This window comes from Cetorhinus maximus, chromosome 18, assembly GCF_964194155.1.
Source record: "Cetorhinus maximus chromosome 18, sCetMax3.hap1.1, whole genome shotgun sequence".
In the NCBI taxonomy this organism is placed as follows: Eukaryota; Metazoa; Chordata; class Chondrichthyes; order Lamniformes; family Cetorhinidae; genus Cetorhinus; species Cetorhinus maximus.
This window is the reverse complement of record NC_135896.1, coordinates 25,539,436-25,554,719: the sequence shown is the minus strand read 5'-3', so window position 1 is coordinate 25,554,719 and position 15,284 is coordinate 25,539,436. Positions and strand designations below refer to the sequence as shown.

The following is a 15,284-nucleotide window of genomic DNA, read 5'->3' as shown; positions in this document are numbered from 1 at the left end:
ATCTAGAAAACTTTGTCAAATAGTTTAATTCTACAGTAAAAGGTTCCCATTCCACCAGTTCAGTCTATCATCAGGGTAGCCAGTAGATAAAGTATTATCAATATTGAAGCATTACTCTTCTAAGGTATAAATTGACATGGTCACACTTGATTGTACTATGGGTGTGCCTCCTGTAGATCAATATTAGAACTCTGGTTCTTAATAGACCATCTCAGAGAAAAGGCTTTTGGGAAGACTTTTTTTAAAAATTGAAAATGAACTTATTCATTAAATATCAATGTATAATTCTAGTGCATTTAGCTTTTTTTAAGGGATTTGAAAGTGCATAAATATCCATTGACTGACAGAACCCAAATTGATGTGGTGAACAGCATTTATCGTGAACAACATTTAATTTATTGTTATCTTATGACTTGTGCAATGTTTTGTTTTGTAATATGCTATTTGAATGTTCTGAGAAGTGAGAAAATAAAGGTAAATTATCCAAGTGCAATAGAAATAATTAATTTAATGGATACTTTTAATTCATTTAATGGATTTTGCAACTTGAGAACAGTCATAAAAACTGTTCACCTGCAGAACAATAGTGTCTAGTTGGTTAATAGACAGAATTGTCTATTTAAACCGATCGCATGTCAACCTTAGAGATGGTAAGTATAACCATTTGGGCTTTTTCTGTGAATGTGATTTCTTAAATGTTGTTTTGGTGTTCCAAAGTTTTGCAAGAGTACAAGCAAAATTTATTTCAGAATAAAGCAGAATAGATTCAGGTTGATTTTTAATGCTTTCTCCTCCTCTTAATTTATTACAGGAGGACTACAATCAACTAAGACCTTTCTCCTATCCTAACACTGATGTGTTTTTGATCTGCTTCTCTGTGGTAAATCCTGCATCTTACCACAATGTGAAGGAGGAATGGGTACCGGAACTGAAAGCATGTATGCCACATGTGCCTTATGTATTGATTGGAACTCAGGTATGATACCACATTACAACTGAACAGGAATGGATGTTACTCTCATTCTAAGCTACCTTCTTTTCAAAAACATTAGCTTTCCATGAAAACCCTGTTTCTCTCTGAGTGATATTTTTCATTAAGGGAGATAATCAGAAAATTGGAAATGAAAGCGAACTGATATAGTGCAAATGTAATATGGTCACATTTGTAGCAGTACTTGAAGGCAGATTATTAAAGTGTATTTTCATAGGTTGCCATCTGTACCCCACCCTCCACAGGGCATTAAGAGTTATTCTACGGAACTTTGCACTCAGAAGCATGTTGGTAAATAACAGTGAGTGCTCTGGTAAGGTTATTGAACTTAAAAGTTAACATGAAAGTCTAACATTGTCCCATCAAATATATTTTCAGATTGATCTAAGAGATGATCCCAAAACACTGGCCCGATTAATTCATATGAAGGAAAAACCCATTACATATGAACAAGGTGTGAAGTTGGCTAAAGAGGTAATTTTATTTTGGAGATTTTTGCATCACACTATTATACATTAGCAATTAGGCACATCTCATGTGGGACCATTTTTTTTTACTGCTAAGACTGTTCATAGTAAAGGCAGCAGTTAAAGTGAGTGTTTAGATGATGGAGACTTGCATTGTTAGGAACTGTTCTCCACAGCATTGCTGGATGTATTTCAGAAAACTGGCAGAGGTTTTTCTGAAGAGTTACTATTTAAATTCCTCTTTTTTTTAAAGGTCCTTAAGACTGAAATTTCTGTAGTTTTGACTTGTGTGGAGTTATTTTACAATGGAAGAAGCAGACCAGCAGGAAACTGCAGGGAAACTGGTGCCAGTTCTTTATAAAATCATACAGCACAGAAGGAGGCCATACAGCCTATCTTACCTGTGCCAGTTCTTTGAAAGAGTTACACAATTAGTCCTACTCCCCTGCTGTTTCCCTATAGCCCTGCATTTCATCCAATTTCCTAAATTACTATTGAATCTGCTACCAAAAATCACACAGGAATTTCTTGTTAACAAATCCTATGGTCATTTAGGCTACTAGTTTGACACCAGTAGGTAGCTCACAGGAACACAGTTGCATTGTTATGTTTGCATATGTGCGCAAAACTCTTCTCTTGGCTCATTTCAGAAAGCAAGCAGGAGTTTATCCACTTTCTCAAGCATTTGAAGAAGATTCTGCATTAGGTTCAAATTTTCAGATGTTTTAACAGACCCCTTGAATGCTTTATAATCTTGGCTTGATGGTTATTCTTCATGTGGTGTCCAACCTAAGTGGAATAAGGCTACTTCTTTGAAAGTCTGCAATCAGATTTGGAACTTCATCTTTGTGGCAAATATTTTCTTTCCAAAGAGTTACCTTTTAACCTAAACCAACATTTGTTCTTGAAATTATAAAACCAAGAGGATTAAAACAAAAACTGAAGTGATACTTTTTTTTAAATGCTCCCACTTGTGCAAAACTAGTCTCAAAACCCACACTTTGGCCCTCACTGCCTCATTTGTTTATTCCAGGTATACTATCAATTTTATTAGTGCCCTCAGCAGAGAAAAATAATATTCAAGAGAAAAATGAAAAAACAAGACAGCAAGAATGGAATCCCATATCAAAACATGTAGCCTGTGTTTGAAAACAATAGGCAATTTATCAAAATTATATGATGCGATTGGGAGTGGATGAAAATCCATTTTATTAGTAATAGCAATGTTTAATTTAGTTGTTACATTCTTCTTTAGCAAAAAAAATATTGGCAGTTATTGCTATTTAAAGGTACTTTTACTTCAGCATGCATAAAATTATGGGACTTCCAAATTAAAATGTTCATCAAATGTATATCTGTATAAAATTATTTTCATTCCCAGGAAGTTCAAATAGAACATGATCTGTCAATTACAATATAGCAGTATATAGTCAGATAAGCTGATGGTGAATGTGGTTACACAATGAAGCACTGTAACCTGACCAGTTTGGGCATGTCTTTTTTTTCTGGCTTGTGTCGTTTGGGAAAACTGAGATTCTTGTTCACTATTTACATTTCGAATGTTACCATATCTGATGATCATCTTTCCATGACTCCTAGTTTATGCTGTAACATTATAAAGGACCTGCTGTACGACACAAATGTTTGGTTAAAAGCTATGGATAATTTAAACCTTATAACATCTGATTCATTTGGCAACAGGTCTGTTGTTCTGTCTTTTTTTTTAATTCATTCACGGGATGTGAGCGTCGCTGGCTGGGCCAGCATTTATTGCCCATCCCCAATTGTCCTTGAGAAGGCGGTGGTGAGCTGCCTTCTTGAACCACTGCAAGTTTACGTGTCATAGGTACACCCACGGTGTTGTTAATTGATTTTTTTTTTTAATTGTGATTTCTTTTCTCATTCTTTCAGATTGGAGCACAGTGTTACCTGGAATGCTCTGCCCTCACACAAAAAGGCTTGAAGGCAGTGTTTGATGAAGCAATTTTGACAGTTTTCCATCCCAAAAAGAGGAAAAGAGGTTGTACAAAATGTCGTGTGTGTTGTGCAATTATATGATGCAATGCAAGAGAACAAAGGAAGATTGTTACACGAAAGCAAGTTCCAGTTGACTAATAAGAGTGAAGCTGATTGTAAAAACAGTAAGCTTTTTACTGAAAATATTTGGAAAAGGAAAGCATTTCTTTCCTGGTTCCTTAATATGATGAAGAGATGGAGAACGGGTCCAATAAGGAACCAGCTGCAGTAGTGGACTAACTTAAAACTATCAAACCTCACAAAAGTCATATTAGTTTACTGCTAACTGCCGTTCACTTTTCAAATGGCCAGGTGTGCATCTTTTCTCAAACCTGGCTGCAAAGCACTGAGCCATTGTTAAAAATACCTGTTGTTATGGCAAGGATGTTACTGGGAAGTCTGAGGAGCAAAAGAGCCAAAGGTGCTAGACAGAACACATCGAGCACTGCAGCGGAACCCTGTTACTTTTGGCTAAGTTTTTCGTGGCCTTATGCAGCTAATTATAAGCTCAGCTAATGCAATTTAAAGACCTCAGTAGTATTTGTTCATACAGTACTGCCTTCCTGAAGCTGGATGAGCATTAATGCAACTTATAGTAGGCATCTGAACATTTGTAGCTATGTAAGGATTAATGAATAACTTCTTATTGTATAAGCCATTATTTCAGAAGCACAGTGATAACGGCCACATGGTATGATTAGCAAACTGGCATTATAAAATAACACCAGCACTACATTTCGAATCGAAAACATGAGATTTAAAATGGGATCATGCTATCCTAACTTTCCTAACTCCACAACAACTGAACTGACCAACTTCATTCTCTCATGGCACAAGACTGTCCAAGCAGCCCAAATACCTTTTGTTTTGTTTTCTTACAGCATCTTTGTATTGATGATGCTTTGTGTTCTGGACTGTTAGGACTCTTTTTTTTTAAACCTATTGATCAGCCACCCATTGATTGCAGTGGTATGCTACTCTCCATTTTAGGAATATCTTCCTCTGCTTAAAGTTCAAGTAGCATGTTAAGTGAAAGCAAGGTTCATTAAAGTGAGCTTTAAAAGGAAAAGAGCAAGTCTGCTTGGTAATTGGATTGGTAGCATTTTGCACTGAAGTATTGATCCATAGCGTCATTAAGTGATGGAATGCTGCCTTAATTCTTTTACTCCAATATGGAAATGCTGAGCAGAGGGCAGGCGCATCCTCGCAGGAGAGAGAGAAAATTTGAAAGGGTTTCTAATAATTCACTCTTGTACAACTTTTAACAGGCAGTTCAGAATGGCATTGACTGAAGCCAGTGATCAAGTCACTGCTTTCCCACTCAATTGCAGTTAACATAAAGTACAGTTAAGCCAGAAAATAGAACGGAGAGGAAAAAAATGATCTCAGCAATAAATTAATTAATTATTTTCCAGCATTGACTTGCATTTGAACAATTAGCTTGCTTCTGGTCATCTTGTGCTCTCCCTGTACCTGACCTCTACTACTGCAATCCTAAGCAGACCAGTAGATGATGAGAGGATAGTTTGGTGGCAAATTTCTTTCAATATACTCCTCCAAAGGGTAAATGTCCTTTTCACGTTATTCACACCAAATTGTGTTTTTTGGCCCCAAATGTTCAATTGAAATTTTATTTTTCTCAAAGCACAATGTTTAACATATGGATGCAAGCTGCCTTGAATTACATTCTTCGGGCCAAATATAATAAAAAGTTTGTTTTAGTCAAGACCAGTACAAAGGAACAAGGAGAAAATTACATTGATGTAATGATGAATAGTGAGCTACATATCAGTGACACTAGAAAAATCTAATAGGAATATCTTCATTATGTACCTCAGTTCAGTTTTAATTCATGTGCTACTGTAATTCCAAAATTATTCCTCTCAATTGATAAAGCATATTGGCCCAGAATTTGCTGGAGTTTGGCAGTTTGCAGTGTGCCCTGTTAGACTTCTTCCCTCACCCTTGACCTCAAGTGTTTTGCCCTGTAAGGTGTTGAAATTTCAAGCTGATAATGGCAGGGTAAAGGCACGGGTACATCTGGAACCTTGATTAACAATGAGACCTAGACTCTAACTCCTTAACTAGCGAGATTCAAGTTTTGAGAAAGAAACTGAGGAATGACAGAGCTGAGGGGGGGGAGGGGGGGTGGTGGTGAAATACAGCCAGAGAAGGTACAGAAAGAGAAATGGGAAGGGCAAAACTGGATTAAAAGAGAGAGAGAGAAGAGACAGAAAGTAAACGTAAGAAAAAAAATAAAATTTTAATATCAGTGGTGCTACTCATCCAGCAACTGGTGGTGATTTACAATTCACAGGGTATCACTTACTCGCCACGAGTTGCTAGATGATTTACACATTTAATGATGGCAAGCGCTACTAAACCGGCCATTATTTTAGTGGCGCATTCTGGGCTGTTAATAAATTGCAGATAAAAATATGGTTATCATGTATAATTTACGTTATGATTTATGTTATACAAATACTTAGTACTTATAAATACTTACAAACGAGAGAGATTTATCACTTGAAATCAGGATTGTGCTGACAACTGTATTATTCTCTGTGTACAGTGCATATGATGCAGTAGTGCTCCAATTAACTTTAAATTTAGTTGTGTAGAATAATTTCAAGCAGTTCCAAGAACTCAAGTTTTTTAAAACAGCAACACTGGCTCAGTCAGTAGATTTCAATATTGGAATCATCATGGTTTGATTTGCTAGATTAAGACTTTCCAAATATTTTTACTAGCGCTATCAATTCTGCTATTATGCCAATTGGACCTTAATCTGTATTCTTCAATATGTGCATAATGTTTACCAGAAGTTTCCTGAATGTTTGGAAGCATAATCGTGGCATTTTACAAAGTCATTTTCATGATGCTAGAGTAGTGTTTTGTTTATTAAGAAGATCCTGTGCATTTTTTTTTGTTCTATTCTAAATTACATTGATTTGTGACTTTTCATTTGATACAATTTCTTCATTACATCAGCTCACATCACCCTAACCAGATAGTTGCATCCATGGTGACTGAAGTAAATAGGTATATCCAGAATGATTTGTTACACTACTGTCAGTCACCTCTGGCTCTTGTTAATTTTATTATTAGTAAGAGCTTGCTAGGGAAAGCTAATGTTTCATTTGCATTTCTTACACTTGCAAGTGGCCCCTATTAACTAGCTAACAAAGAGATGTACGTCAAACCCTTTCAAGAGCACTATATTCCGGAGTTAGTTTTCTTAGTTGTCACAGTAGGTGATGTGAATTTGGGAACACTACAGTGTAGGTTTGCTTTCCTTCATGAGTAGGTAGCCAAGCAACCGAAAATCTCCCGGAACTAATGCACGTGGAAAATTTTATTATTTCTTTCAGCGTTTATTTCATGCAATTAAAATATGAATATAAGCTAAACGAGGTCAGTAAACCTATTTTGAAAGCAAGTGTATGAGCTGTGGAAGCATACAGTGTCTCCAACTCAGATTTCGAAGACACCGTTTAGCTCAAAAAATGAAGAAAATCTAGAGGAATATTTGAGTAAGCTAAAACCACCGGGAGCATGGTTAATAGATCACGGAAGATTGAGGGAGGAGGATGGAATTAGAAAATAGTTCAAATAAGCAATACATTTTCACTCTTTTCTAGAAGAAGTAACCACAAAACGCCACGTGGAATCATATATTTGAAACAGTATCAGTGTGAAGACAATCTAAATATGAACAGAGATACTTTTCTAAACGCAGATACACACAAAAACTGTAAATTGACTATGAACTCGGGATTTTTAAACTGAACCATGCATTAAGTTTGAACACTCAGATATATGATACACCTCAACCCTCCATGAACTCCATCTCATACGGTAGTGCTCTAACTGTTCATCTTGGAATCCATGATTAACATATGGTTTTGTTGCTGGGCTGTACTGTTGCATTTCAGCGCTATGCCAACCTCAGTCAAACAAACAGGAAACTTTTGGTTTCAATTAAAACTGGTTTAGATATATCTTTATGCAATGGGGGTTCTGATCTAACCAACCTATTATATTTCTACAGATCTAATCACTTGAGTATTTCTTACTTTTTTAGTTGTCTCAGTTCAGCAAATTTTGTTTCTCAAGAGACAATTCAGACATAACCTATTTTAACTATTGCATTCATATTCATACCAATATCCTGGACGTTGCGCCTTGGAGTAGGAATCCAACTTTTATTTCATGCGTGGAAGGACCATCAGCATTTGTAAGTGACAAGGTTTTTTTTTTCTGCCAACTGAAATAAAAGTCAGGATTGCAATCTTGAGCTTGCATTCTTTTTATTGTACAAAGCACAATATATCATCCTCTTTTCTCATCTGTTCTATTAAGGCCAATAGGCAAGTCCAGTAATATCTAGTTGAATAAAGCAATCCGTACTTATTGCTTTGCAAAGTTCACACATAGGTAATCATTTAGAGCAGCAGTAAAAAAAACTTCATTTACTTAGAACGTAACAAAGACACTTTATGGTATTTTCTTAATATGCATTGACAAACTATGCATTGTAATTATTTCTCTGGAACTATTGGACAGTTAATCTTAAATGATGAATTGATGGACTGAACTGGGGTTGGGGGGTGGGGGGAAGAAAAAGCAAATCCCAAAATAAGCTAGGCAACCTTTTTAATATTCTAATCAATACAAAGCAATGAGCACCATATTTCAAGTTACTAAGGGTAATTAGTAGTAGATAAAGAGGAATTGAATGAAACTCTGAGCTTGTGTACTTTGTCTTTACTTGCTTTACCTTGTATGCAGAGCCATTGGCAATCTTTCACTTTAAAAATACTCAGCAGTTGATACTGACAGGGAGAATTCCCTTGGGCCGTTGGTGTTCTGGAAATACATCGAGAGATTGAGTGGGACATGTATTTAAACATGCTTGGAAGCATTGTACTGTAATTTATTTTCTAATATACTCTACATTTTGCAATTGTTTGTTTAAATTTCTTTGACTAAAAAAGATAAATCTTATTCAAGATCTTGGAATGAGTACTGAACATTGGTCTTGGAAATAAAATCAAAATAAAATGTTGCAATTTAAGCTTAATTCTCATGTAAAGAAACATGCACTTGCCCCTCAAGAAAACTAGTCAATTAAACTTGTCAGCAGTTGTGTATGATTGCTTTTCCTTGAATACAATAAGGTAAATAGCCCCTAGAAATAGGAATGAAAGTTCAGTCTTTAAATGGTTTTAGGTGAAGGGGGTTTTGGTAGTTTTAAACCTGAAGTGAACACAAGTTTACAACATTAAGTGAAAATGGAAGTGCCCGAATGATATCTTTGAAAATTGATGGACTCATCAATTTTCCCAGCTGCGAACTGAAGCTATCAGGATGTGGCACTGTGCTCAGTCCCAAACTCAGCTTCTTCCCTCACCTTTCCTCCAAGACCAAAACTGCTTTTATCCACCTCAGCAAGATTAAAACCTCCACCCTATCTTCATGCTTTCACTATCTGCAATCCCTCTCTAGCTGGATGTACCACCTCAACCCTCCATGAACTCCATCTCCTCCAAAATGCTGTAACCTGCGCCCGCCCCTGCACTTAAGTCCCATGATTACGGCAAGGTCATCCTCCCTAAGCTTGCTGCGTACTGGTGGGTCAGCTTCAAAATATTCATCCGTCTTTTCAAATCTCTCAATGTCCTTTTTATCCTGCACTTCTTTATATCCATGCATGCTCCCTTTGCTCCTCCTACACTGAACTTCTTACTCTTCCCTGTCCACCATGGACAACTCCTGTACAAGCATTATGCTGCTGCCCTTTGGGAATCTCAACTCTGCATCTTTTGCCTTTATGCCCCCACCTTCTCAAAAACCTCCCCTCTGTTCCATTCTGCAGCAATGCATTTGGCTTTCCAATGCAACAACTCCATCCCATTCCCCTCACCCTTTCATGTTATGCACGTACCAAACTCATTTCTTCCTTATTATGAAGTACCCTGAGGTGTGTTCCTGCACATGAACAATGCTACATAATGTCAAGTTATTTTAAGAGCATCTTCATGAAATGAGCACAGCGTCGTTCTCAATTCAAAAGAAGCCCAACTGCATGGCTTATATTTTAAATGGTAGTTTTATTGAACAATGTATAACAATCAGCTGCTTAATTGGAGTGGAGTAGACAAATTAAGACAATAAGGATGAAACAAACTGACATGATAGTTCTTCACTGTGGGAGATTAGTACAGGGATGGAAAAATAAAAGAATCCTCATATCTGCTAAATGTAATCAGGACTCCTGAGGTTTGCTGACAGCAAGATTCAGTCAGGTCTCCAGTGAAAGTGAATTGACAGCATAAAACTAAAAAGTTTAATATAATTGCACATAGGCTTTTTTTGAAGGGAGGAGATTTATGAGTTTTCAACCAGTGTAACAAGGATATTCTTGTAATCCAGGGGTTTTCGGGGCTAGGGGCGTATTTTTGATATGAGCTGCTCTGGAACTTGTAAATTTTCATATTTTTTGGGCTCAACGGCAATAAATACTGCACATTGGATCAACTTATTATCAAGCTATAACATAAAATTATAATATATTACAACCATTCATCAATAAATGACAACTGGACAGACACTTTCCTTCCAACAAGCACTAGCTGCTCAATTACCAGAATGTTGTTGTTAATCTGCCAGGCAAGTTCCAGATTGCCATTTTGAAATCAAAATATGATTTGAAACCAAATTAAAACAGGATGCATGATATAAATGGAAAACAGCTAGTGGTCTCTTTTGAACTTATTTGTGAAACAGACAGTACATAAAAACAAACTTACCATACATTATATTACAATAGTGTCGACACTTCAAAAGTAGATCATTGTAAAGAGCTGTGACATGTCCTGTGATCATGAAAAGTGCAATGTAAATGCAAAGTCTTTTCTTTCTATTATGAAATAAAGAATACACGTCTGTGGTCCAGATACAATTACTCAAGTAATAAGCCTAACTGAGAAACGCGTGTTGCATGTTGTTATTGTTGCAATGTCCAGTCCATTTGCTTTGTGAATATTCTCAGTGGGATCTCTACCTGTTTTCTATTTACATGATTGTTCCTGAATTAATTTGCTTTCACATTTTATTTTGTTTATAACATTGCAATCAAAGACTTGCAGACAAATTAACAAGGAACTCCTGGTGATAGACTAGTGCTTTCTGAAAGGAAATTGTTATCTGCCTAGCTGACATTTATCGATGAATGGTTGTGGTGGAAAATTATTGGAAATGTGTTAATGGCATGCTACGCAAACAGGCCTTTCATTCATTAGCTGTGTATTGTAATGGAGAACCTGGGAAAGACTTTACTGAGCGTGCATTGAACTTCAGTTTCTCAAAGGTATTTAGATGCCATTTAAAAATGGTCTCAGAAGCATGACACAATACCACATCGAAATGGTATTGATAGAAATTAGATCCACTTTAAAGTAGTGACTGTACAGCCTGAAAGAACTTTTCATTGTTCGTGCAACAAATTCACTTGCTGCTGGTTAACAAACTGGAATCTTTCTTATAACAAACACATTGGGCTGGCTGCTCTTCCGTCTTCCAGTACTTATACAATTGTGGGCCTGTGGTGTTTTCTGAAGGGTTTCTCACCTTTAACTGTCTTCCAGTTACCAGGTTAATTATTTGGTCAGGGAAATGCTGTACTTTTTTCATGTGACTTATGCAATTTCTTTGAACGTAGCAGTATTTTTATGTCAAATGGATAGAATTGCATTGCACTCTGCCTTACAATTGCCCCTTTTTTATGAGCTCTAAGAACAGTAATCTTCTGCAGGTAAAATAATCCATGGGGTTGTCAGACACCGTAAAGAACTAATTTGATTCTGCTCAAGATGCATATATAATTTCACTCAGGATAAAAAATAGGAACATACACAGTATAGTAATTTATCTGAAAATGCATTATAGAAGCTGATTGCTGTGTTGCAAAGCACACAGTATTTTGGTAATTTAACGTTTTGAAAAATCTTATGCCAGTTTATTGCCAGGCATTAAAATTGCCCGGGTGTCATTGCATGGTTTGTCATCAGCCCCAAGTTAAAATTGAGTCATAATTAATCAAAAAGAATTTCAGGAGGGATTTTAACTGCTGGGATCCTTTTTCTAGGAGATCTCTATCAATCATGTAGCTAGAAAATAAATTAACTCTAGCACTCTTAACCTGGTGCTATTGGCTTTAACTGTATTTTGGAGTTACCCGCTTCTGATGTCAGTGTTCCTTCCAAGCATGTATTACCAATTATGTTGTTTGTAAAAATATAAAAGTACCAAAATGCACAGAACCAAACAAGCAGATCGTAATTCTTTGTAGTTCTTTTTAAAAAGGATCTTGATGGTGAAATGCCCTCTTTAAGAATCAGAATGAACAATGAATCAAATGTTGCATATGTAATTTATGTCTTTGACTCTTGGGAAGGTAATTGCTAATTATATAAGGTTTGACCAATTACCTTTAACTAACAGCTTATGGAGTTTACTATTGGCATAATGTAGCATCCTACACATTCGATTTGTTTCAGTTTTACTCTACAGAGGACTGCTGCTTGAATAACAAAATATTAGAGCATTAGTTACAGATTTGAAATGCATTTCTGAAACATACTTTGGGTATAGTAAGTTTTCTACTTTATAAAGTTTAGCTTTACATCAATACTTCTCACATGGGAATGGAACTGTGTTTTGAGTTTCAAATAGAATATTAAATTGCAAAGACAACTAGCTGGCATATATTTACAAGTATTAATGATAAATAACTACCAGTTGGTACATTTGAGATCCTTTCTTCATCTATCTTATTAAATAATAGATCCCCACAGCATCCTTGCATACTTCCCAGCGAATTTCAAAGCATTTTTAGCAAAAGCGATTATAATATTAAATATCTTTTGAGAAATTGATCTGGTAAAAAGAGTGTATTTGAATTTTGAACATTTCAAAACACCACAGTAAAATACTTACTTTCGAAATTAAGTTTGTCAGAGTAATCAAGAAGCAGGCACACTTTAAAATAGAATCGAGTAACTTTATTTCGCAATGTAAATGAATGAACTGTAATTGCAAGATCACCACAATATCAACTGTGTATGTTTTACTATGTTAAAACAATTCAAAACTGTGTCATTAATAAACCTTCATTTACATCTTTCAAACTATTAAATGGGAATGTACCACTGACCTGACATCTAATGAAATCAAATGTTTCAACTACTGCACTGTATAATGCTAAGACCTAAATCATGTGAGCATTATTTTAATGTCTATATATAGTTTTTAATCACAACCCAGAAGATGATGCACTTGAAATAAAAATTGAGTCATGTAGTTAATGTTTTTTTTTCACTTTGCACAAACTGGTGACCATGAAATCCTGTATGGCATAAGTGTTGGAAAATAACTCCAGTTTTACTGGGTAGAATTCTGTGATAGGAGTCTCTAGCGTATCTAATATCTTTGCTAACAGTATCCAAGTACATTATCTTTTTAGTGCCTTAATATTGTTTCCATGTATTAGGTAAATTCAGGTATTAATGTTTCAGAAGCAGCAATAACTTGAACCCAATAGAAATGCAAATTTCACAATTTAACCTTATTAAAATATGAAAGGCAACTTGTAATTAGCATTTGTATACTTTATTCCATATTTGCTTTTGATTTCTATGCAACAGATTTAAGTACTCACTATTATGGCAATTGCTTTGTACTTTTAATTTTGTATAATTCAGTTTATTGTTCATAGTTTTTTTTTGATGAAAGTAAAAGTTTATTCGACATATTTGACTGGCTATCTTTTGTTCTCTAACTGCACTTAATGCTTTGGAAAATCTGCAGATGCGTTCTTTTGGCTCCTCTGCAGATTTTGTTGTAAACTGAACTTTCACCCATTTGCGCTTGCATGGAATGAATAGCAAATTATTTATTTCAAAACCTGCTACTAGTGCGATATTCATTCTTTATCCTTTGACATGCAGGCAGACTACTTTAGCAGTACGGCTATCAAAGTGGCACTAACAACATACTGCAAGCTTCTTCCTAGTTCAGCTCACATTTTGAAGACCCTGACAAGGATGACCTAGGATCTATACTTAAATGAAAGATCGCATTTTAATGGGCAAGATTTTACGCATTGGTGAGCGGGGGTCGGGGCCCACTGGCCGACACATAAAATGATGTGCGGTGACGTCGGGGGGAACTCCTGACGTCACCACACCCCATTTAAATTTTCAGGAAGGCGGGGGCACAGCAAAATCAGCTGCGCGCCTGCCGACCTGTCAATGGCCAATTGAGGCCATTGAAAGAGGCAAATTATGTAATTAAAGGACCTGCCCGCCCAACCTTAAGGTTGGCGGGCAAACCGGAGCCCCAGCGCGAATTAGAAAAAGCATGAAACCTCATCCACGGGCAGGATGAGGTTTCATGTAGATTGTAAAAAATTTTAATAAAGCTTTTGCAAAAATTATGGACATGTCCCAACTCACATGAGGGGACATGTTAGGGAAATTTTATTTTTCTATTTTTAGGTTTTTGACATTTACAGCCAATCTCCCTGAGGCTGCACTTAGCCTCAGGGAGATGAGTGTGCTCTTTCGTGCGCATGCATGAAAGAGCACACTCTCGATTTTGGGATATCCCCCCCACCCGCACAGGGAGTGCATAGTGCTTCTGTGCAGATGTCACGTTGGGCGAGCCTTAATTGGCGCTGCGCCCCCGATCGGGGGCACCAATCAGAAGCGCGCTTGTGTGCGCCCGCCCTTCAACTTCGCCCCCAACGGGGGGAAAATTCAGCCCAGTGATATGACTAGTTCTACCTCCATTATGGGGGAGTCCATCAGGTAGGGGCATCAAGACAAAGCACTAATATGAGTATATCATCAAACGTTATAGCCGTGCAATGATAAACCTAGACAAATTCTAAACTTAATAACAGTTCTCTTTCTGTTCTTAACATGTTAACGATTTTGTGGTTTACAAGCTAAATACTTAAAACTTTCCAAGGTTTGCATTTGTAAAGTACGATAAATTATAAATAAATCAGATTGGTGTTCATTGCTAAAGAAAGCATGCAGCTGATCCCTACAGACCAGAAGCCTTTTGTTCAGTTCCTGTTAGCTGCACTCAACTGATAGATGGTAGAGGTGCTACATTCACCTCTAAAATTCAGCTACAGTTCCTGTTGTTGTGTTCCATGAAATCTACATAATCATTGGGCAAGGAACAGGATCAAACGCAACTGTAAACCCTACTCTTTGTCAACTTAATAGCCTCCCAACCTATATTTGGAGAATGATCCTTTTGAGGTACCAGAGGACTCACAGCAGAAACAATACACATTGACAAAATAGTTAGAATATAAGTCAAGACATAGGCTTATACTATCAAGGAAGTGATTTGTTAAAACATATTTTAAGGGGGCACATGAGCTGCCACTTTGCATTGTTTCCAGCAATGTAAAAGAGGATATTAACAAACAATCAGTTCCTGATCTGACTGCAGAATGCAGTGATGTGAGGCCAATAAGGGAGGTTGTCTCTCAACTCTCAGGTTTGAAACTGCATGAAGTGTAACTCCAGTGCAATGTGGGACTGGATTTAAATAGTGGTCAGTCTGTTATCATCATTGCGGGTCTTAGATGAAATTGTCCTTGGTCAGGATTGATAGAGACTGCTGGAGGCAAGGCTGTTGGTAAACTTTACCTTTTATTGAACATTCTGCTAAATATATAGAGTACAAGGCTTAACATGAGGCTTCACATAGAACTATCTCTCAACATA

At 36.6% G+C, this 15,284-nt stretch overlaps 1 protein-coding gene across 2 annotated transcripts in view; it reads left to right on the top strand.

The window, feature by feature from the left end:
- Positions 1-5,719, top strand: part of LOC144693002 (rho-related GTP-binding protein RhoJ-like) — a 42,612-nt gene extending 36,893 nt beyond the window's left edge. Inside the window, exons 3-5 of one of the 2 annotated variants that reach the window (XM_078562241.1) lie at positions 812-976; positions 1,370-1,465; positions 3,370-5,719. In XM_078562241.1, coding sequence (XP_078418367.1) covers positions 812-976; positions 1,370-1,465; positions 3,370-3,516 — 408 coding nt within the window. In that variant the 3' untranslated portion in view covers positions 3,517-5,719. Of the gene's footprint in view, positions 1-811; positions 977-1,369; positions 1,466-2,491; positions 2,615-3,369 lie in introns of those variants that run through there. The other variant, XM_078562242.1, reaches the window with a different exon arrangement.
- The last annotated feature ends 9,565 nt before the right edge of the window (positions 5,720-15,284 follow it).